The sequence below is a fragment of the Tasmannia lanceolata genome, unplaced genomic scaffold (assembly GCF_043159265.1).
Source record: "Tasmannia lanceolata isolate RefF3 unplaced genomic scaffold, GAP_Taslan_0.1 ptg000037l, whole genome shotgun sequence".
NCBI lineage: Eukaryota > Viridiplantae > Streptophyta > Magnoliopsida > Canellales > Winteraceae > Tasmannia > Tasmannia lanceolata.
Window position 1 is genome coordinate 18,996,110 of NW_027518714.1, and position 22,582 is coordinate 19,018,691.

The 22,582-nt window shown below is 39.0% G+C and overlaps 1 protein-coding gene across 2 annotated transcripts; it reads left to right on the forward strand.

The window, feature by feature from the left end:
• Positions 1 to 10,247: 10,247 nt before the first annotated feature.
• Positions 10,248 to 21,681, forward strand: LOC143861103 (V-type proton ATPase subunit H-like). Of its 2 annotated transcripts, none has more exons than XM_077371999.1 (12): positions 10,248 to 10,339; positions 10,425 to 10,487; positions 13,794 to 13,919; positions 15,529 to 15,631; positions 15,709 to 15,781; positions 16,339 to 16,404; positions 16,491 to 16,608; positions 17,104 to 17,265; positions 17,626 to 17,751; positions 17,844 to 17,972; positions 19,626 to 19,805; positions 21,155 to 21,681. In XM_077371999.1, exons 2-12 carry the CDS (start codon positions 10,458 to 10,460, stop codon positions 21,398 to 21,400), a joined length of 1,359 nt encoding a protein of 452 aa, XP_077228114.1. In that variant the 5' UTR covers positions 10,248 to 10,339; positions 10,425 to 10,457; the 3' UTR covers positions 21,401 to 21,681. The 2 variants fall into 2 exon arrangements, with proteins under 2 accessions (XP_077228114.1, XP_077228113.1); XM_077371998.1 differs by having other exon boundaries at positions 10,250 to 10,338; positions 10,421 to 10,487.
• Positions 21,682 to 22,582: the final 901 nt, after the last annotated feature.

A 22,582-nucleotide genomic window follows, 5' to 3' on the forward strand; every position in this document is an offset into this window, starting at 1 on the left:
TATCAGGAGTTGCAGATGATTGATGAGAAGAGGCTCAGAGCTCTGTATCATGTCCAGGGATATCAGCGTGGAATTGAGAAAGCCTTTAACAAGAAGGTGAAGATCAGAGATCTCCAGAAAGGTGACCTCGTTTTGAAATCCTACAGGGCACCGGTCCATGATCCCCGAGGGAAGTTCAGACCAAACTGGTCGGGTCCTTACATTGTCGATGAAGTCCTGCCTGGAAAAGCCGTCAGACTCCTTGATCAAAATGGTGAAAAACTAACAGAACTCACAAACCTTGATCAACTTAAAAAGTATTATGCCTAAGACACCAGGAGGCCGTCCTTGGTCGATCTGAGCTTCAAATCCAAAAATCCAATTAAAAAAAAAGAAAAAAAAAAGAGAGAAAAGTCAAAGACCGTTTGCAAACCCTTTGAGCCGATAAGCAAAATTCCTTTGTCGGCCTCAAACCAGGGGCATCTTTTACGACTTGCGTCATAAAAGATGCAAGCCTGAACTACGCCATGACCTTATCCCTTTTCCACAGGGTACGTAGGCAACCTGACAAAGTCGGGTTCGGTCAAATCTTTCAAAACTGCTGAAAGGAAAGAAAAGAAAAGAAGAAAGCAAATCCTTCAAATCTGTGGAGAGAAAAAAGAGAGTCAAATCAAAACAATCTCAGCCCAAAGACCCCAATGGGCGAACTACGCGGACCTGATCCTCACTTTTTGAGAGGTACGTAGGCTATCTGGAAGGGTCCAGATTCGGTCCAGTCAATGCAAACAACCTGATCCAATTCTTTCAAACCCTAACCCACCTAGAAGTCCTCCTGGTGTGATAAGGCAAAGGTTTGTGGGAAAGCAAAAAAAAAAAAGAGAAAAAATAATAATAATGGAGTCTTAGACCTACTAGACTGAAAACCCGAAAGGGCGGTCTAGGCAAGAGTTAGGGTCATTCGCCCGCTAAGTTGAAAATCCGAAAGGGCGGCTTAGGCAAAAATTAGGGTGCGGAGCCTGCTGGATGGAAAACCTGCAAGGTCAGGCAGTCCAGGCAAAAATCAAGGCAAGCGGTCCGCCAGATTGAAAACCCAAAAGGGCAGTCTGGTCATGGCAGTGACTTCTCGTAAAGGACTAAATTTCAGAAGCTAGCAAGACTTTCATACCTGTATCGGCATCACTTCCAAGGTTTGAATAGTGCCGGCAAGGCTTCCTTTGATATTCCTCTAAGCTAGGGGTTAAAACCGAGCAATCCAAAGGGTGTAATAACCATGACTAAATACCAGAAAGAGGCGAAATCACCTTAAAATGCGGTATTCAAAGAGTTCCAAGAGTGGTAAGCTGTACCATCTTAAAACAATTATCAAATTAAGAAGCAGATTCAGCCTTTCCTGAAAGTCAGTCTTGTAACTCGGTTGTGTACTCACCAAAAGTCCTTTGTCAAGCAGTTGTCAAGGTCAGTCTTTGTCAAGTCAAAGTCATGTACTCGGTCGAGTCAGGTGTGTCCCAAAGTGACCTGTTTGGTTCAGTATCCTTTCAAAAGCTGGGGTAACAGATACCAGAAAATGAAGTCGCATCTCCAGAAGGCGAAATGACTTATACATGGTCTAGAAGCGCGGCAAGCTCTCGGGCCCATTTGAAATCCCTGCAGCAGGCAGGAGATTGAAGATGTGTCAAGCAGAATCAGTCTGCTTGAAAGTTGAAAACCATTGTAACCTGAAATTCTGACAGCTGGTAGAAAATTGAAAGTGTTTCAGGCAGAATCAGTCTCTTGTGCATTTTGAAAGCCTTTGAGGCCCGGAGCCCTGCTATTGGCATAAAAGTAGTAGACCTTTCAGCAAGAGTCAGTCTCTTGTTCCTTCAAAATCTTTGTAACCCAAATTTCATGAAAGAAAGCTTGAATCCGTTCGAGTTTTGTTAAGGTTCCTGATTTGGAAGCGAAATTATACTAGGGGCATCTTTTATGTTCTGATGAAAGTCAGACCATAAAAGATACCTAGCTTGCATTGATAGTTGAGATAGCAGTCTTAACAAACCAAAATTCGAGAAACTTCAGCGCATTTTTCAAATCAAAATTTTAATTTGGGAATGATCATGATAACTGTCTAATCATTCCGCTTTGTCGTTCTGTCAAGATGCTGTCTTCTCAGATCCTAAGTTCAGGTTTGATCATGATGCTGTCTAATCATTCCGCTTTGTCGATCTGTCAAGATGATGTCTTCTCAGATCCTAATTCAGGTTTGATCATGATGCTGTCTAATCATTCCGCCTTGTCGATCTGTCAAGATGCTGTCTTCTCGGATCCCAATTTAGGAATGATCATGATGCTGTCTAATCTTTCCGCCTTGTCGATCTGTTAAGATGCTGTCTTCTCAGTTCCTAAATCAGGTTTGATCATGATGCTGTCTAATCATTCCGCCTTGTCGATCTGTCAAGATGCTGTCTTCTCAGATCCTAAGTTCAGGTTTGATCATGATGCTGTCTAATCATTCCGCTTTATCGATCTGTCAAGATGCTGTCTTCTCAGATCCTAATTCAGGTTTGATCATGATGCTGTCTAATCATTCCGCCTTGTCGATCTGTCAAGATGTTGTCTTCTCGGATCCCAATTTAGGAATGATCATGATGCTGTCTAATCTTTCTGCCTTGTCGATCTGTTAAGATGTTGTTTTCTCATATCCTAAATCAGGTTTGATCATGATGCTGTCTAATCATTCCGCCTTGTCGATCTGTCAAGATGCTGTCTTCTCAGATCCTAAATCAGGTTTGATCATGATGCTGTCTAATCATTCCGCTTTGTCGATCTGTCAAGATGCTGTCTTCTCAGATCCTAATTCAGGTTTGATCATGATGCTGTCTAATCATTCCGCCTTGTCGATCTGTCAAGATGCTGTCTTCTCGGATCCCAATTTAGGATTGATCATGATGCTGTCTAATCATTCCGCCTTGTCGATCTGTCAAGATGCTGTCTTCTCAGATCCCAAAGTGGTTTGATCATGATGCAGTCTAATCATTCCGCTTTGTTCATCTGTCAAGATGCTGTCTTCTCAGATCCCAATTTTGGTTTGATCATGATGCTGTCTAATCATTCCGCTTTGTTGATCTGTCAAGATGCTGTCTTCTCAGATCCCAATTTAGGTTTGATCATGATGCTGTCTAATCATTCCGCTTTGTTCATCTGTCAAGATGCTGTCTTCTCAGATCCCAATTTTGGTTTGATCATGATGTTGTCTAATCATTCCGCTTTATAATCTCCAAATCCCTGAGTGGCTTAATTAGAGGCTGTCTAATCATTCCATTCTGCAATTTGTGAGAGTCTGTCTCACTATCCCTTGAGAGTCCATCTCAGTTTTCTTTTCGAGAATCTGTCTCGTCGATCCATCTTATCATTTCTTTCTTGGTTGATCCGATGAGAATCTGTCTCGTCAATCAACCTTGTTATCCTCTTGCATCCCTTTTGTTTGAAGCTTTGGGTCAGTCAAAATGTGTTGTATGTTCGGCTTTGGCATTCGCGCGACAAGCGCCCTCTGCCAAAGAGGGGCATCTGTAGACACCCCATTTCGACAGGGCCCTAAACCCGCGTATTCGAATGAAATCCCGAGGTCAGGCGGAAAACGAATGGAATTAATCCGAGCCTAACCCGATTGGCAGTTGAAAGTCTCAACCCGAATTTCATGAATCGACCCAAGTCGCATCCCAACCCGTGTCTCGAGCTCGAGCTGGGCGTAGTTTAAAGAAATATGAAAGGGGAGGGTGAACTAGCAGGGCATGGGTGTGCCAATACTAGCTTACCATAGGCAAATCAAAGGAAATTTTTTTTTATTCCGCCCCCTTTTTCTACCCGAGCCACCCCCCCTGTAAAGATAAGAGTAGTTAAAATACACTAGATAGGGCTGTCTAGAGCAAAAAGGGGGGGTCAACCATATCATTCTTCAAAATAGGGGTTTGGGCAAGAAGGGAATCAACCCATCTTCAAGGGTATTCTTGGATGTTCACATTGCTTGCTTGAGAAGTAATAATTCTAAGCCATAGGATCAGCAAGGAAAGTGTGTGGGTAGGATGAGGTGAGAAAGAGATTTTCTAGGGTTTGTAAAGGCAAGGGAGAGGATCAAGGGTTGAAAACAACCAAGGAAAGGAAGATGCCACATAGATGGTTAGGATTAGAGGTAGGAATTTAACCCTAGGTATAAAAAACAAAGAGAGTTCTTGCATGAAGGGGGTGGGGATCCTTTGGAAAGAAAAAGAAAAAATCAAGAACAGAGGAGAGCAAGAGAGAAAAAAAATCAAAAAAAGAAGAAGACCATCTCATCTTCTCCGGCAACTTGCCGGATTTCGGCCGTACCTCCTCCACCTGGCTTTCTTCTTCTTCTTCTTCTTTTCTCCACCACCGAACCCCACCCCAAACCACCACCTCTCCCAACTCCGGCCACCCTCCATCTCCTCCACTCATCTGCCAGTTCTCCACCACCATCTCTGCCGTTTCCCCCTCAAAAACCCATCATCTCCTCCAACCTCCACCGCAACCCACCTTCTTCTACCTCCAACCCACTCCACCGAGCCACCACCTCCATCGGCCGCGACCTCCACCATTGCTAGCCACCTCCACCTCTGCGAACCCGAACCCTAGCCTCCATCAGCAAAACCCATTTCAAAAAAAAAAAAAAAAAAAAAAAAACAACACAGAGAGATAGAGGGAGAAAGAGCCGCCGGCCACCACCATCCCTCCGGCCAGCCTTTCCTCCCCCCACCTTCCTCTTCTTCCCCCATTTTCTCCACCACCTCCCCCATCTTCACCCTCTTCACCACCGCGGCCAGCCGAAATCCGGCGAGGCCAAACCCATCTCCGGCCGGCAACCCACCGGAATCCAAGCCACCATCTCCCTCGTTCTACCCCCTCTATCTGCCACCTTCAAACCCCTCTCCACACCTCCCAAACCCAAAACCCATTCCCGTCGAAAAACCCCTTTTCTCTGCAACCACCGCCACCATCCTCACCACCACCGAGCCGCCACCTCCATTAAACCCCCTTTCTTCCCACCTCGCCGCGCCTCCACCATACCCGAACCTCCACCCTCAGCCCCACCACCTCTGCAACTCCATCGCCGACCCCTTTCCACATCCTCCAGCCACCAAAACCCACCGAAACCCTCTCCTCCACCTCGTTGTTTTTCCCAACCCCCATTAAACCCAAATCCTCCACCCCATTTCTACCCACTTCGAAAACCCATCCCACCTCCTTTTTCTTTATTTTCCATTCCCATCGTTTGTATTTAGCAGAGAGAGAGAGCAGAGGAAAGAGTTCCTCCGGCAACCTTGCCGGATTCCCACCAACCTCCACCACCCCTCTCACCTCTTCATCTTCTTCAAACCCATTTTGTTTCCCTTCTCCCCATCCCCACCTTCTTCGTATCTCCATTGCCACGGCAGCTACCACCTGGAACCCCTTTAAAACCCACTTCAAATCTCATTTTAAACCTCCCTGTTAAAACCCTATCTTCTCCAATCTCTCAATTCAGCCAACTGGGGTTTCAGCAAAGGAAAGAGAAATGAATTCATTTTCCAGCAAGCTCGAGCTTAGATCGATTTGATTTCCAGCTTCTTTGGCCTCTGTGACTACATTAAATCTGAAGAGAGTAGCATCAGTCTTCATTTGAACATTTTTTCCAGCAGAGTATTGAATTTATACCAATTGGTCTTTGGCTCAGGTATGTTTCATTACTGTTTTAGTAAGAATGCAAGTGCTTTTGGATCTGTAGTTTTAATTTTGAGGTAAATGTTCTAATTTCTATACACACACACAGATCTTGTTTATAATTCAGAAATATATTAATTAGCAGTAAAATATTGTTGATAAAGTTTTGATAAAGTTTTGACTTTGAGAAGCTATCTAGCACGGGTTTATCCTAGTCTTTGAATGTTTTATGTTCTATATGAATTTAATGGATGTTCATCTAGATGATTTAAAGAGAAGAAAGCATGCTATCTTATCTGGAATGGCTTGAGCATTTAAATCATGTCATCAATTTTCGGATTGAATGGAATCATTGAGTTTAAAAGATTTTGGCTGTTTGCATTGTACGGCACTCTAAAATTTACCCCTCAAAGGATATATGGATTACAGTAGTCAAAGTTGCTTGTAGAGAGGTTATTTGATCCATGCTGGGCTAGATGGAACTCTAGCTTTCTCCGCCAGACGTCAAGGAGTCGGAGCAGGTTATGAGATGTTAGCAGAATTGTCAAGAGGGGAGAAGGCAGCGAATATTAAGTCAGATCCTGATATTGATGTCTTCATGAAGGTAGCAACGCTGAGAGGGCAAGATAGCAGTGGTGTGCGCAATTCACTAGCCTAGCATTGGCATATTCGAGGCTTTTGATGAGTTTTTCTTATTAGGGCGATGAGGGAGTTATCCGAAGCCCACCTTTTAGGGAGACCTATTTGGTCCGTGTAGTATCCCTCTTCCTTTTTGTCTTTTTAAAGATGACCTCAAGTCATTAGATCCTTCCATTCACCGCTAGGGCGATGAAGGCGCTAGCCCAAGCCCATCCATAGGGGACTTGCTTAGTCCAAGTAGCACTTCCCTCATTTATTTTTAAGACTTGCCCTGTCTTTTGGAAACCCTTAGATTTTGTTCTCTCATTGCAAGGGCAATGAGAGAGTTATCTGGTGCCTTCCCATCTAGAAAGACAAGCTATGTCTCATAGATAGTCAGTACCCTTTTGGAGACAAGCTATGTCTCGTACAGAAGTGTCTTATCCCTTTTTGAGGAGACAGGCTATGTCTCATGTAAGAAGCTTCAAACCCTTAGGAGACAGGCTATGTCCCGGCGGAAAATCAAACCTTTCAGAGACAAGCTTTGTCTCGTTAGCACCTCTTTTTTTTAGAATTTCTAATTTCAGAGTCAATCCTTAGCATAGGAGTCTATCCTTAGCTAGAGAGTCAGTCTTTCTTTCAGGAGTCAGTCCTATCATCATAAGGGTTTGGATTCTTTCCAACCTCTCGTCAAATCATGTGTTTTCTATCCAGTTCCTTGCACGGTATAGGATGCTGTCCAACTCTTGCAGAGCTGTGATTCTGTCAAATTCCCCCGCAAAGCATAGGATGCTGTCCAACCTTTGCGGGATATCAGGAGTCTGTCCTCCCCTTGTGATGATAGGATTCTGTCATCTTGTGTCAAAAACATCTAAAGACCAAAAATCTCAAAAATCTTGAGTCATTAGGAGTAGTTAGGAAAATCTGGTCCGAACTACGGATGGCTTGATCCCTAGCTGAGGGGTAAGTAGGCAGCTCAGGCGTGCTGCTGGCATCCTGAGTCCAGTCACCATTTTTTTAAATCACCATTTTTGCAAATATCTTTCACAACTTCAAAAACTTCTATAAGCTTCAAAATCTTTCAAACCTCTCAAAACTTCAAAAATTCTTCAAAATAACCTTACCAGCAATTTTCAAAAGATCTTCCCATAGAGTTAGGAGTCTGTCCTAGGCTTGTGGGGTGTCTTAGAGTTAGGAGTCTGTCCTGATTGTGTTGCTTTGCCGTGTCTGGTCGTGTGAGTATCCTCAGAGTTAGGAGGTCTCGAGTCGTGGTCGGTTAGACACTTAGTCGAGCCGATGGCTAGACTAGGACGCGCTTAGAGAGCCCATGGTTTTCCTTAGGACGCACAGCCTAGTCACACATAGGGTGTAGGGTCCACTTGCATTAGTTAGGGCATATAGGGAGTCCTAAAAATTACCATTCACTCGAACTTAAGTAATGGCGCAAGAAGCTTTAAAAACTAGTCAGGTCTAGTTGATCGAGTCTAGGATAGCGGTCTTAGAAGGTTAGGCATTGTAGTTTAGCATAGGTCACCGAACTACGTTGGCTCTGATTCTTCCCGAGGCCGGGATACGTAGTGCAGCTAAGATGGATGGTCATCTTGGTCCGAGTCAATTATCGCATTGGAGTCTAGGGTTTGTCATATTGTATGTTTTGCTGTGTTTTCTTACTTTCCTGTACAGATCCTATACCTTTAGCTGTAGCATGCATGTGTTTGCCCATCAGAACATAGACACCAATTAGGCATGGCACGCATAACCTAGCTATTCTTAGGTGGCATGTCTTTCATTTCTTTTGTGTGTGCTTCTTATTCATCTCCGAGACATGCATGATTAGCTAGACGTTATCTCGGGGATATTCGTTCCCATTTCGCATGATTTTCTCCCAAAATTCTTCAAAGTTAATAATAAATGGCATAAGAGACCAGGTGCTCGCACTTGGGCGAATCGGGGGCGCCTAATCCCTTCCCCATTCGTCATCAGGCACGGACCTTTTATATCTCTGGTTATCTGTTGCGACAGAGCACAGCATGGGATCCAGGGCCCACTTCCTTGGATGGCGACTCTTTCTTTGTTTAAGGTGCGTCTCGAATCCGGGCTGGTCCCCGAATCGAGAGGTATCTCACTTCACATCGCCGCTCATGCTGTGAGGGGCACTCTTTCGAGAGTTCCTTGGTGGGGCTCTCCTTCACGTGGATGATCCTGAGACTCGCGAGGGGGGCACGTCCCCCCGCCTCTCAGATCGGGTTCCACAGATAGCGTGCTTGATATTTCAATGGCGTTCTCAGCCAAAAAGAGACGTGAGAAATAATAAAATATTCAATAACGTAACCGTTCTGAGCCAAAAGAGATCTGAGAAATAATAAAATATTCAATAATGTCGTCGTTGTATAAACTTTTTTTTTGTGACTAATTACTCTGTCTATTGCTTCTACATGAAGACCTATTTTTGTTCTCAAAATATTTCATCACCTAAACTTAGCTTACATTTTACTCTCTCTTATTTTTTGAATGCACATATTTTAGATGTAGGCTTTAATAGTACTGCCTTATGTTTGTTTTGTTAAGATCAAAGAGGAATGCTAGCGTCAAGTGGAAGCTTCTCCCAAAGGTGTTTTAAGTGCAGTTTTCTCGATGGGTTTATTTCATCATTGACATTGCAGAAATCAAAATCTTTGACGACAGACAAGGATGCTTCATGAGTAGGAAAAACTCGCAATAATGAAAATGGGTGATTCTCAGACCAATTTCAAACCAATATAAAGATTTTGTAATAAATCTTCAGTTCTCCTTGAAAAAATGAAATCCTATCAGGGCCCGTTTGGATCCCGAGAAGATTTTGATTTGGATTTCTCACATTTACAGCCCTTTTTGCATTGTAATTTGGATTTCTCACATTTCTAATTCAACATCTGATAGTGAAAAAAATCAGATTTCTTTGCAGTGGAAAAAAGAAATTGGAAATATATTATTTTTTGAAAAACACATTGTCTAATAAAATTCAGTGGGTTGCCTTAATCAACTCTTTTTTCGCTGAACACCTGAAGCAGTGAATATATTGTTTTAAAAAAATACATTGTCCAATAAAATTCTGACTGTTTTGAAGCGGCTCACAACCAATTGACGTACCATTCCTCAAACTTGATATCTTTATACAGAAATGAAATCACTGCTGCAATCTTTTGATATTCCGCAAAAGCTTCTTGTCTTTTAGTATTTACTATTTAAATGGATGTCAAAGGTTATTACAGTTCCCAAAAAGCTCTAACAAGCCCTTTAAATACTAAAGGACAATCTAAATGGCTCGCATGTGCGTGCATTTTTACTAGTTTAAAAAAAAATGTGCACTTCTGCGCAAACACTTTGTAACACATTAGGCAATCGGCCTTTTTTTTCCAAAAATGATCCTAACTCGTCGATCTGCAGACGCTGTTAAGAGGGTTTGTATGATTTTATGGGAAAGACCTATTTACGATGGGGCCCAAAAAAAAGGGGTAATTCATCCTTGAAGGGAGCGAATTTATGAGGCTTTAAAAATAATGTATAGTTCGTAATCTATATATGCGCACGATAGACAGAGTAATGTTACATTTCCTTATCCCTTTCAACGTTGAGGTGAATCGAAGAAGATACTATGAGATGTAACACTACCGAGCTATTCTCAGACAACATTGGTTGGGCCCACCCAAATGATCTCAACCGCTCAATAAAAAGAAATTGACACAATTTATCACTGCACTTATCCCATCCGTCCAATAATTAAAAATTAATTAATTTTATTAATTGACTTTTAAAAAAAAAAGGTGAAAAAAAGCAGAACAAACCACGTGTAAGTCCACCGTTCCAACGGTTAAAATCACGGTCCAGATTATGCTGACGTCGAACAAATCACTGAGCGTCTAATTAGGGTCTCATATAAGCGTATCTCACAACATCATCTCCTCAAACGATATTTCTTAAACTGTTCGTATAATTTTGACAGAGTTCTCAACAGAGCGAGTAGAGAGAGAAAGGGTGGGCTTATTTTCTCTACGAACGAGCAAAAAAACAGGTATTTTTTTTTGAATCTAGATTTGGAAGATCTCACATAAATATTTAACTTTTTCATTGATGTATAAATATAATATTTACTGCAGAGAGATAGATCTTTTCAAGGAGATTCAATTTCAATGGATCAAGCCGTGTTAACAGATGAACAGGTCTGTAACCGAACTTGGTTCTACATTTTTTTTTCTTTCTTTTTTAGCTGGAAATTTTGATGGTTGTCTTGTGGGTTTTGTGGGGTTTTTTTTTTTTTTTGAATGGCTTAGGGTTTTGTGAGTTAAGGACCTTTTAAGAATTCTATGGTGGGTTGATCATTCGGGGGTTTATTTTTTTTTATTTTTTTTTTTTTGAATTTGTGGGATAGGTAATCGTTTAGAAATAATTATTGAGTATGTAGTTTGGAGCTTTGGATTTTAATTTTGACATTGCAAATGTTGGAGGTGGTTTACAGATTTTGTGTTTTGTTAGAGTTTCTGAGTTTTTGTTTTTGTTTTGGGGTTTCGGTTTTTGGCTTCACATTGTATTTTGTTAAGTGCCTAATTGGCTGTAACACAAATAAACAAAGGAAAAGATAGAAAAAGAGGGGGATAAAGGTTGATTCGAGGCAACCCGACCTCCAAACGGTTCAATTCGAGTGGAACCTTTTTGCTATAAAATTCTCACCATTTTCATTGAAATACAACAACTTGATTACAAGTACAATGGTAGTGCCACATCATCAACCGATTTACCCACTTACATGACACGTAATAAAAAAAAAAATTAATACCCACAACTCTACCATAAATAACTATCTGATAACTTCTTTGTAACAATATGCACCACAACATGCACGTATTATTTCTTCACCTTTAGAAACGACCATGTCCTCTGGGTCGAATTATTGAAGAAAATACTTTATTCCACCAAGGTCCCAAATCTTATTGGACATGATTTTGTTGAACAACACAATTAACGATAATCTTTCATCTTCTTAAAAAATAACAGTCGATCTTTCGAACCCTGCTTTCAAATTTCGTTGTAATCAAAGTTGGAAGGAAATATGATTTTTCGTGAAGGCATATCAAAACAATAGAATGATCAAGTAAGTCAGGAAAATCAAGATGATCCTTGGAAATATGTTCTGCTAAATCATGTTCATCACCATCAATTCTCCGTTTTTCTCTGTCTGAGCATCAACATTTTCCAGACTCAGTTTTCCTTCATTTTTACGCATTGCCTCCATCGCTATATTGATTTTGTTAAACCCTCCTGAAATTGTTGTTTCCCTTCCGTCAATTTTGAAGCAAGACCTTTTATCTCCTGGAAATATTCACATATGAAATCTAAAATCTCCCAAGGCATAGACATGATGAGAGATCGACCGCTCTGATCCAACATGTTACGTGCCTAATTGCCCGTAACATAAATAAACAAAGAAAACGACAGAAAATAAGGGTAGAAAGGTTGATTCGAGGCAACCTGACACCATTCCAAAAAAAAAAAAAAAAAAATTGAGGCAACCTGACCTCCTAACCGTTCAATTCGAAAGGAAGCATGACTCTGTTGAAATATAAGTTTCCTTTTTTGCTGTAAAATTCTCTCAATTTTCATTGAAATACAACAACTTAAACACAAGCACAAAGGTAGTGCCACATCGCTAATCCATTTACCCACTTACATGACACATAATAAAACAAACTAACGCCCACAACCCCTAAAATAATTACTAACCCATTTATCCACTTACATGACACATAATAAAAACCTAACACCCACAACCCTAACATAAATAACTATATAATAACTACTTTGTTACTACAAAATATAGACCACATCATGCACGTATCATTCGTTTCCCCCTTAGAAATGACATGTCCTCAAGGTCGAATTATTGAAGAAAATACTTTATTCCACCATGGTCCCAAATCTTATTGGGCATGATTTTGTTGAAGAACACAATTAACGATAAAATTTTATGTTCTTCAAAAATAACAATCCCGATCTTTCAAACCCCGCTTTCCAAATCTGCTGTAATCAAAGTTGGAAGAAAATGTGATTTTCCGTGAAGGCGCACCGAAACAAAAGAATGATCAAATAGGTTGGCAATCAAGATGATCCTTGGCAATCTGTTCTTTTAAATAATTTTCATCGCCATCAATTCTCGCTTTTTTCTCTTCCCGAACATCAACACTTTCAAGACTCGGCTTCCCTTCTTCTTTACCCATGTCCTCGATCGCTATGTTGATTTTGTTCATGCCTTACACAAATCGTTGTTTCCCTGCCATCAGTTTTACTACAAGAACTTTATCGCCGGTGAATTATCATGTATGGAATCTAAAATCTCCCAAGATGTAGCCATGACGCAGGATCGAACACTTTGATACCTCTTTTTACTTGCCTTTGGCTGTAACACAATTAAACAATAAAAAGACAGAAAAGAGGGGTGGAAAGGTTGATTCAAGGCAACCGGACCTCCTAACAGTTCAATTCAAGAGGGATCATGACTCTCCTGAAACATAAGTTTCCTTTTTTGCTGTAAAATTCTCTCCATTTTCATTGAAATACAACAACTTAAACACAAGCACAAAAGTAGTGCCACATCATCAACCCATTTACCCACTTCCATGACACGTAATAAAAGACTAACACCCACAGCACTAACATGAATAACTATCTGATAACTAATTAGTAACTACAAATCATGTTTTTTCTTTTCCGAATTACTTTGGTTAATCAGTGTAATATTGTGTAATATGATTTGAGTATGAAATCTTGATTTTGGTTCAATATGAAATCACTTATGCGAAATTACATTTTCTTATTCTTTTTTCTGTAATACATCTTGATTTGATTTGGATTTGAGTATATTCTCTATTGCATTGCATTTATTTCTACAATCATTCAAAAAGAAAAAAAGACAGAGAAAAAATTGCACTTGTTTCCATTTGGTTTTGGAGGAATATATTTTCTAAGTCGTATTTTATTTGCTTTTGGAGAACTATTTCCACAGTAGGAATTTGATTGATGATTTAAGATCTTCCACCATTCCATTACCAGCCTGCAGTACATCTGTGGTTTCATATGCATGGATCAGGAAACACATTTTTGCACTCTGAATATTTTTCTGGATATCAAAGCATTAATCTGTTGGTTGATTGGTACCTATGACTTTGATTAATAATTTCATTTGTATTAAGTATTGCTTTGTTTCACTTTGGATGCAAGCTGCTTACCTCATCATTACGTGTTTGATATGTAATTATTGAACCTGATATTATCTGCTACTTCTGTATCAATTTTGCTCCATCCTCCATCCTCCATCCTCCATCCTATGGTGGTTACCCTTATATTTATTTTTCTGAGTTTAGCAGAGTTGGAAAATTCTTGTGGTTGTCGAAGGGTGTTCAAACCTATGTGAATAATATTACTACAACAGCAAATACTTCTCTTTTAATTGACGACTTGTTCTATTCTTCAAGGTACTTAAGAGGGACATACCGTGGGAGACTTACATGACAACTAAGCTGATTACAGGAACATCCCTTCAGCTATTAAGACGTTATGATAACAAATCTGAAAGCCACAAAGCTGCACTGCTTGATGATGTAAGAATTATATTGTTTCTTTCCTCTCATGCTTATTCTTTAGCATCATCTGTATCTGTTTTGAGCTTCTATTAACCAGATCATAGGATTCAAAGGTCTGCTAGTCACGCTACTCATCTTCTTTCTTTTATTCTGTGCCCGAAAATTTGTTTTTTCTTGGTTTCCTTTGACCTTCAAGTTAAGTTTCTTATATCTTCTTTAAAGAAACACATACAAAAATTGTATTCGTGCTTGCAGATACTTTGTGTTCACATTTCCGATCATGTTTTGCTTCCACGGGAACTCACACTCCATTGTATCTTTCCTAAAATGTACTCAAACTGCTACTTGTTAGATGCCTATCCTATTCTCCACGTAAATTACATTTGTTTCCTCGCCATACCATTAGGCCACGTTTAGATACCTCATGTTTTTGTATTTGGATTTGGATTTGAGTTTTGGATACACAATAGATCGATCATCCTCATGCTCATGTTGTAAGAATGGTTTTAAATTTCGGCCGAAACGTTTCGTTTCGGCCGAAATATTTTGTTTCGGCCGCGACCGAAACGAAATTTACATGAAGTCGTTTCTTTACAAGATTTCGGCGAAATGTCACCAAAATTTGAAATTTCACTGAAATGTCACCAAAATTTCGAAATTTTGTTTTTAGCCTTTTTTTTTTACAAAATTTCCACCGAAATGTTATAATTCCCACCAAAATTTATGAAATATTCACCGAAATAGCCAAAATTTCCACTGAAATCGCCGAAATTTACACCGAAATTTTAGACATTTCGGTCGAAATTAAAAAAAAAAAAACGAAATCATAATCATATTTTTACATGATTTCGGCCGAAATTTCAGCCCGAAACCGAAACGTTTCGGGGGTGACCGAAACCGACACCAAAACCAAAATTTAAAACCTTGGTTGAGAGAGAGAGAGAGAGAAAGCTGCTGCTGCTGCTGCTAGGTCGAGGAGCAGCGAGGGTGAAGGTAATTGCCACAAATATTGATTTCCAAATAATGTCTTGCAGAACAGATTTGAAAATCACCCATAAAAAAAAAGAGAACAGATTTGAAAATCGGATTTCTTTTCACTGTTGTAGCCGATTTAGAAATCAAAGGATCTGATCCAGTTCCAAATCTCAACTGCAAATGTGAGAAATCCAAATCTAAATCCCGTGGGTATCCAAACGTGGTCTTAATGTGAATCGCTTTGATTCTTCTCCATACCAATTGTCTGTATCGGTTTCTTGGAGATGCATTCCAGACCCATTCGATTCCACTTATTGTATGTTTTCATGTTATAATGTTCTATTTTCTGTTGACATGTCACATTAATTGTAGTGATATTTGTTACTTGTATTCAAGTGTGCTTCTTTATTCTCAGATGTTTGCATTTGTCATTGTTCGTTTTGGCATTTCTGAGATTCATGTACTTTATCTTCGATGCCCATCTTTTTAGCCCCAAAAGTTCCACTGTTTGCAAGTGGCATTGTAATTTGGCTCATTCCGAAAGCCTTTCCATGATTCTAAGAAGAAGGGAATGCCTATGAGGGAGTTAAGGAAAAAATGTTGTAGCTTCTGTTTTATTTACAATGATGACGAGTAACAGCAATGGTGACAGGATGGTCCAGCTTATGTTCGGGTCTTTGTGAACATTTTACGTGACATATCAAAGGAAGAAACTGTGGAATATGTACTTGCCCTCCTTGAAGAAATGCTCACAGGTAACTGGACAAGTGTTCAGCCTTTAAGTCAAATCTTCTGTTCAAATTATTTGACGGTTTTCTCATTTCTCTTGCAGCAAATCCAAAACGAGCCAGATTATTCCATGACAAATCTCTTGCAAATGAAGATGTTTATGAACCTTTCTTAAGGTTTTACTCAGAATTATCTTCATAACTATGGATTCTCATATAATGTTTTTTGATTTATTATTTGTGATTCATTCATGTAATAACTGGTAAATATTTACCATTGAAACCTAAAAACCATGTTAAAAGTCATGGATCTTTCAGATGAGAACTTCCATTATTATTTTCTACTGTGTCGTTACATCTCATTGATTTCCTCCTAGTTTGATTTTTCCATAAGCTATGTTGAAAGTTCATTCTTTGATAACCCTTCCTGAATTCTCAAAATTTTGAACTCGTTTATCTTTTGAAAATGTGAACAATGGCCTTTCTGGATTCTTAAATTTTTGGACACAAATTATATTGTGAAAATGTGAACAATGCATGTACAATATTCCCCTCTTTAGAATTCTTTTTTCGAGGGATCCAGTATATGGAATCTTTCTAAAGTTGATGGCTACATAAGTAATCATTCTTTCTGATTGTTTTCTAGTTTATAACATTGCATTTCGAGTAGCTAGTATTTCCGTATAGGCGTCTACTATAATTGGTAATGACTCACATTTATTGGTTATATGCAGATTGCTCTGGAAAGGTAACTGGTTCATACAAGAGAAGAGCTGTAAAATATTGTCTCTAATAGTAAGGTACTTCAAATTTCCTAATCACATTACTTGATGGAGTTCAAGGCCTCAGGAAGTTCAACTAGATAATCTACTTTCTTTGAATATAGTGCTAGACCAAAAACCCAGGAAGCCATTGTTTCGAATGGAGAGTCCTCAAATTCAAAGAGGAAATGCACTACTATTGATGATGTACTGATGGGTTTGGTGGAGTGGCTCTGTTCTCAGGTTAGCATTTATTCCCTAATATTGCATGTTGTTTTTACTGTTCAGACCAATATTTTTTATACACCACCTCTGAAAGTTTTTCAGACCAATATTTTTTATACACCACATCTGAAAGTTTTTCAGACCAATATTTTTTATACACCACATCTGAAAGTTTTATCATTTATCTTGGTCTAAATCATATAGCACATAGAGTGTGGAATTATTTTTCCACAATACACGAGTATGAACAGTTTCATGCATCCATTGATTCTCTTTGGACTAGTTAATGCACTTAAGACATTTCCATGCTCGAGTTTTCTGCTTCTATGAGTTGATTTGCCAAACAAGAATTTGTGTAATTGTATCTACATTGTTCGCACACTTTCAGTTTTATCCAGTCTCTCGCAAGGTGAAGTATTGTAGTATTAAATGTTAGTTTTTCTTTCTAATTATCTATTAAACAAAGTCTGTGATAGGGAATCTTATGGTGTTGGAATGACACGTTATGTGCAGCTGCAGAAGCCTTCCCATCCCACATGTAGTGTCCCAACAGCTATCAATTGCCTATCAACTTTACTGAAGGAACCACTTGTCAGATCTTTATTTGTTCGAGCAGAGGGCTTGAAATTGCTCATTCCTTTGATTTCTCCGGCATCCACTCAGCAATCGATCCAGGTGACCTAATGCTATTCTCCAACTAATTTTATTTTCATTATGGATGGTTATCTTGCACTTATGGCTAGGTTCTTGTCTGTTTTTAACAATAGATGGTGCTTGCCATTTCTCAAACTTGAGAAAAAAATTCAATTTCAAAATTATGAGTTCAAATGTTGTGTTTGGTTAGTGGATTACTCTCACACTGGTCTTTTAATTTGACATTTCTATTTGTTCATGTATTGCATGCTCTTGGTTTCACCACTATTGCTTTCTGAGAGGATCTGAGCTAGTTTCATCTAGATTATACTGAAATATTCTCTCGTCCTATTATGCATGGTTATATAAATGCCAAACTAATGATAGATTTCTATGTTATAGCTCCTTTATGAAACATGCCTTTGCATTTGGCTCTTGTCATACTATGAGCCAGCAGTAGAATACTTGGCTACTACCAAGGCCGTGCCTCGACTAGTAGAGGTTGCCAAAGGTTCCACTAAAGAGAAGGTAATGTTTAATAGCACTATGTCCATGTTTTCCAGAGTTCAAATTCTATTCATAGTCTAAAATAATTATGTTGGGTATGGTGCTTTTCTTAGGTTGTGAGGGTTGCTGTCTTAACCCTTCGGAACTTGCTTTCAAAAGGAGGACCGTTTGGTGCTCAGATGGTGGATCTTGGATTGCCCCAAGTTGTCCAGAGTTTAAAAGTCCAGGCATGGAGTGATGAGGTGACAAGAAATTTTAACGTCTATCTTTCTTTTCATGTTATTATTTAACAAAAATTGAGAGGTCAATGTTCCTTATATCCTCAATTCTTTGATGGAACAGTGAGAACATCCTTATCCTTTAATCAATGAGTAAGAAGTCTGCAGTACCTTTTTTTTTTCTGGGGTACCTTAAACTAGAAAAGCCAGTCTTTTTTCTTTTTTCTTTTATAGTTAAAGTACAAAAGATTAAATAACGCCATCTCCAACAGCTTAAGCTTTTGGAGTAATGGTAGTTTCACATGGTATCAGAGCAAGTGCTCTGGGTTCAAAACTCCTTCATATTAAAAATCCACATGTAATGGCCAACTCAAAACAGGGGCCACATGTGCCACGTGTAGGCCAACCCTAAAAAGAGGGGCCACATGTGAGGGGGAGTGAAGTATAAAAGATTAAATAATGCCATCTTCAACAGGTTAAGCTTTTGGAGTAATTAGTAGTTTCCCATCATCAATGAAAGTATTCTTTCTGATTAATACTGATCATAATATATTCCGTTTTCATACTTTAAGACTGGCAAGCAGAATATACTGAGGTAGTGCGGGGTGAAATACTCAAGAATTTGTTTGAAAAAATAAAATACTTAAAGTAGGGAAGAGGCTTGCTGTTGCGGAATTAATTGGTGTTACTTTATTTTGCTAGTTTAGGCTGCTTTTTTGTCTCCAGTGACATTCCGACAAAATCCCAATATATTTTTGCATTGTCACTAGCATCCAATCTTAGCCTTAATAAGGATGGCAAATTCAGCTAATCAATGACTTCACTCTGTCGTTGAATATGGAACTCCAGAAAATTCGAACTTCTTCAGAAATTAAAAGAAAAAAAATACTTTATCCTATTAAAGTTGGCCTATTGTAAATTTACAGAAATTGATGAGATTGTGTGAAAATAACTTGCCCATTGATATTGAGGTTTTGAGACTTGAGTACTGAAAAGCTTTACTAGGTCAAAGATTGTGTTTGAGTTACTGGGGTAAAAGTAAAACAAAGAGAATCTTCCAAATTTTTGGAGATCTACAAAAGAAAAGAAAAAAAACGGTCTCGGTCTTCAATACTAGATTACATACTCCCAAAACTTGAAAGATTGGAATACAACATCGGCTTTTGAAAATGGAGTTCTAAAAGCAATATTATTTGGGAGAAAAAAACATTACCTTTTGAAACTCAAAATCACAGTTCAGTAGTTGACCATGTTTTAGTCGACTGGGAGTAGGGCCCTCATTGAGTCAAAGTTTCACTTTCGAAACTTTGGTTGGTATGTTAGCCTGACTGTTGTGTTTACACCTACCCAGCCCGGGTTTGAACTTCTAATTGCAGTCTATCACTATGACGAATTTAGTCATTGTTGAAGATTTTGACTGGTATTTTGGTCATTCATTGAGGGAAATATATCTTGAAGTCCTTGACACATTTAAGAGTTAATGCTTGTTCCTTTTGCCTATTTTTTAAGAGAAAGGAACATAATTAAGGATTTTCATTTCAAATTTGAAATGTTACAGCTACAATTTTCGTCATTTGATGGAAAGCGAAGGCTTACATGCTTCAACTCTCCACTTTTTGTTACTGCAATGTAATTATCACTTTCTTGGAAGTCTAACCGACTCGGAATATTCTGTAGGATCTATTGGATGCACTAAATCAGCTGGAGGAGGGGCTTAAAGATAACATTAAGAAATTGAGTTCCTTTGATAAGTATAAGCAGGAAGTACTTCTAGGCCAGCTTGACTGGTCACCCATGCACAAGGATCCAACATTTTGGCGCGATAATATTACTAAATTTGAAGAGAATGATTTCCAGGTACTTTGTTTTTTGCCTTCTCAAGCTCTTTTCTGCCCATGATCTCATTCGAAAAAGTTACTTGCTGGATGAGAAATTACTTGCAACTGTCCAATTCTCGTCTGTCAGCAGAAACAGTAAAAATTTCTTTTAAATGATAGATACAGTAAATTTATTGCGCACACATCTGGAATTCGTGGGAGATTATACCTGCCTTCGAAAACTTTTCTTGTTATAAAACCTACTCACATCGTTTATTAGTTGTAAAATGCTGTCACATCACTAACTCGACATACCGCAATCTTTTTTTGAACGGTAAAAGAAGGATATTGCGTACACAATCCTTTTCTTTTCTTTTTAATGGTTCGACATACCACAATCTTATGTTAGGTGTCTGTGTTTGTCATTTTCAGTATTCCTGGCAAGATTATCATTCATATCGCCAAACACTCAGTCTCTGACATTGAAACAAGTCTAGATTATCGTTCATATCGTCAAACACTTGGTCTCTGACATTGAAACAAGTCTAGATTATCGTTCATATCGTCTAAAACTTGGTCTCTGACATTGAAACAAGTCTTGCAATTTCCTTTTTCATCCGAGCATCGAAGGAAGGATTACTTGCTTTAGTACTAGAGCCTCAATTTGACTCCAGTGGTTGTCATTCCTAATGGCTTTCATAGTAAAGTGGATTTCTCCTTTGAATGTCTGTTTTTTTATGTTTGGAATTCTCTCTCAGGGCTGTGGAACTCATGATTTTCAGCAAGCTATGGCTTCTTTGAGTCTCCCCTGTCACATACTACACAATAAGATCACTATCAGGTGGTTCCTCTATTAGTAAGTATCATTCCTAGCATGTTGCCTTGAATCGGCTGGTTCTCTACGGTTAAGTTGACTCTGCAATTTTCACTTCCAACCAGAATCCCCATTCTGCCTATTCTTCCTCTTCTGTTTCCACTTTCCAGTGAGTTTCTGAACACTGGCTGCACTGTCATGGGAGCCTCAGGTTGGAGTCTGATTTGACAAGCACCCAAAACATTTTGAGACTTCTGTGTGTTTGCACTTTGCATACATAACCAATTTTTGGCAAGTTCTATTTGGTGGAATCAATGAAAGATATCTGATTTTATAATAAATCAGCAGAGTTGGACTTTTTGGTTTTGATAAATTATAAAAATTATGTATGGGTTCAATTCTGACCCTAGAGAGAAGCCTAGGAGATTGGGCCAAGTTTCTTTTTGATCAGTGAGTTGTCAAACATTCATTGGTAGTGTCATACTAGATCCAAATTAGCCTTTATCTTTCAAAAATTTATCCCTTATGGATTAGTTAAAGATTATATCACTAAACTGGGAAAACTTATTGTGCAGATTCTGCGTGTGCTCATCACAATCCTTGACACATCTAATGATCCAAGGGTGCTAGCTGTTGCCTGTTACGACCTGTCTCAGTTCATTCAATACCATCCAGCCGGACGGGGTATTCTGACGGACCTGAAGGTGAAGGAGCGGGTTATGAAGTTCATGACTCATGAGAATGCAGAAGTAACCAAGAACGCCCTGCTTTGTATCCAGAGGCTTTTGCTCGGCGCGAAGTATGCCAGCTTTTTGCAGTAGTAGTCTAATGTTACTTCACAGTCTTGGGTAGTAAGATTTTAGTATTTGGTATTGGGGTCAAGCCCGTGGCTCAGTTTGCAGTGCCATATGGTTGCGGGTTCGAACCCAAATCCCGAAAAAGAAAATTGAAGCTGATTGTATTTGAGTATTTTTATTTGTTTTAAGGCTCGTTTTCTATTGAACTTGTTTTCTAAGTGATGTTGTTCAGGGATGAAGATACTTGGCTTATGTAGAATAAAATTTGTTGAAATATTTTATGAAATGAAATTATTATTTATATTTGTGATATCTATTTGAGGAATGATAGATGCAAGGGAGCCATTGCATAAAGAGCTAAAAAAAGGCCCTTGATTGGTTCCACGTCATTGGGTTTAACCGTTTAAAATCAGTTGAAAAAGTAAATTCAGTTACACTTATTGACGTGGAACCAATCACCGGCTCTTTTACAGCTCTTTATGCAAGGGCTCCCTTGCATCTATCATTGCTCCTATTTTTTTTATTAGTGTTATTGCTTATGATTTTGCCAACAAAACAATCAGTTCATGGGCTTCCTTTGTTATTTGATTTTGATGGCTAAAACATGAAAAATCATTTTCTTGCTCGTCCTCTGTTCATGGGCTTTCTTTGTTATTTGATTTTGATGGCTAAAACAGGAAACATTATTTCTTGATCCTCCTCTGTCGTTAAGCCAAAGATTAGATGGTTAGGATTGTCTGGTCGGTGTGATTTTCTTTGATGGTTCATACTTCATAGTTCATACCCTTGTGGGGCCTAGTGATGTTTTACAAGATCAACGGTCTTGATTTCACATATATTCCCTATCCTGAGGGGCCCCAAAAAATTCCGGCGTCCTCATGATGTTGTATAAGATCAATGGTCTAGGTTTCGTATATATCTCCTGCAAAAGTGAGCCCTAAAGGGTGTGGCCCGGTAAGGAGTAGGGTGAATATATCACTTTCCTTGAGATGAACTCAATTATGTGGTAGGTTATAGGTCTATAGCCCCAACATCAATCATTTTAACTTTGTCTTAAAGTATTCTCATCTTGAGAATTTATATGATGGGTGGCCGTGAAAACACGTGAAGTCTGAAAAAAGTAGGTACGGCCTACTTTTTCTGATGATCGAAACCGTTCATCTGTTTGGACACAACGTAAATAGGTTGTGCCCAAAAATCATTTCC

Coding starts and splice junctions, on each gene's coding strand:
- LOC143861103 (XM_077371999.1), top strand. CDS start 10,458: ATGGATCAAGCCGTGTTAACAGATGAACAG. Junction 16,405..16,490: donor ATATTGTCTCTAATAGTAAG/GTACTTCAAATT, acceptor CTTTGAATATAG/TGCTAGACCAAAAACCCAGG. Junction 19,806..21,154: donor TTGAAGAGAATGATTTCCAG/GTACTTTGTTTT, acceptor CTTATTGTGCAG/ATTCTGCGTGTGCTCATCAC.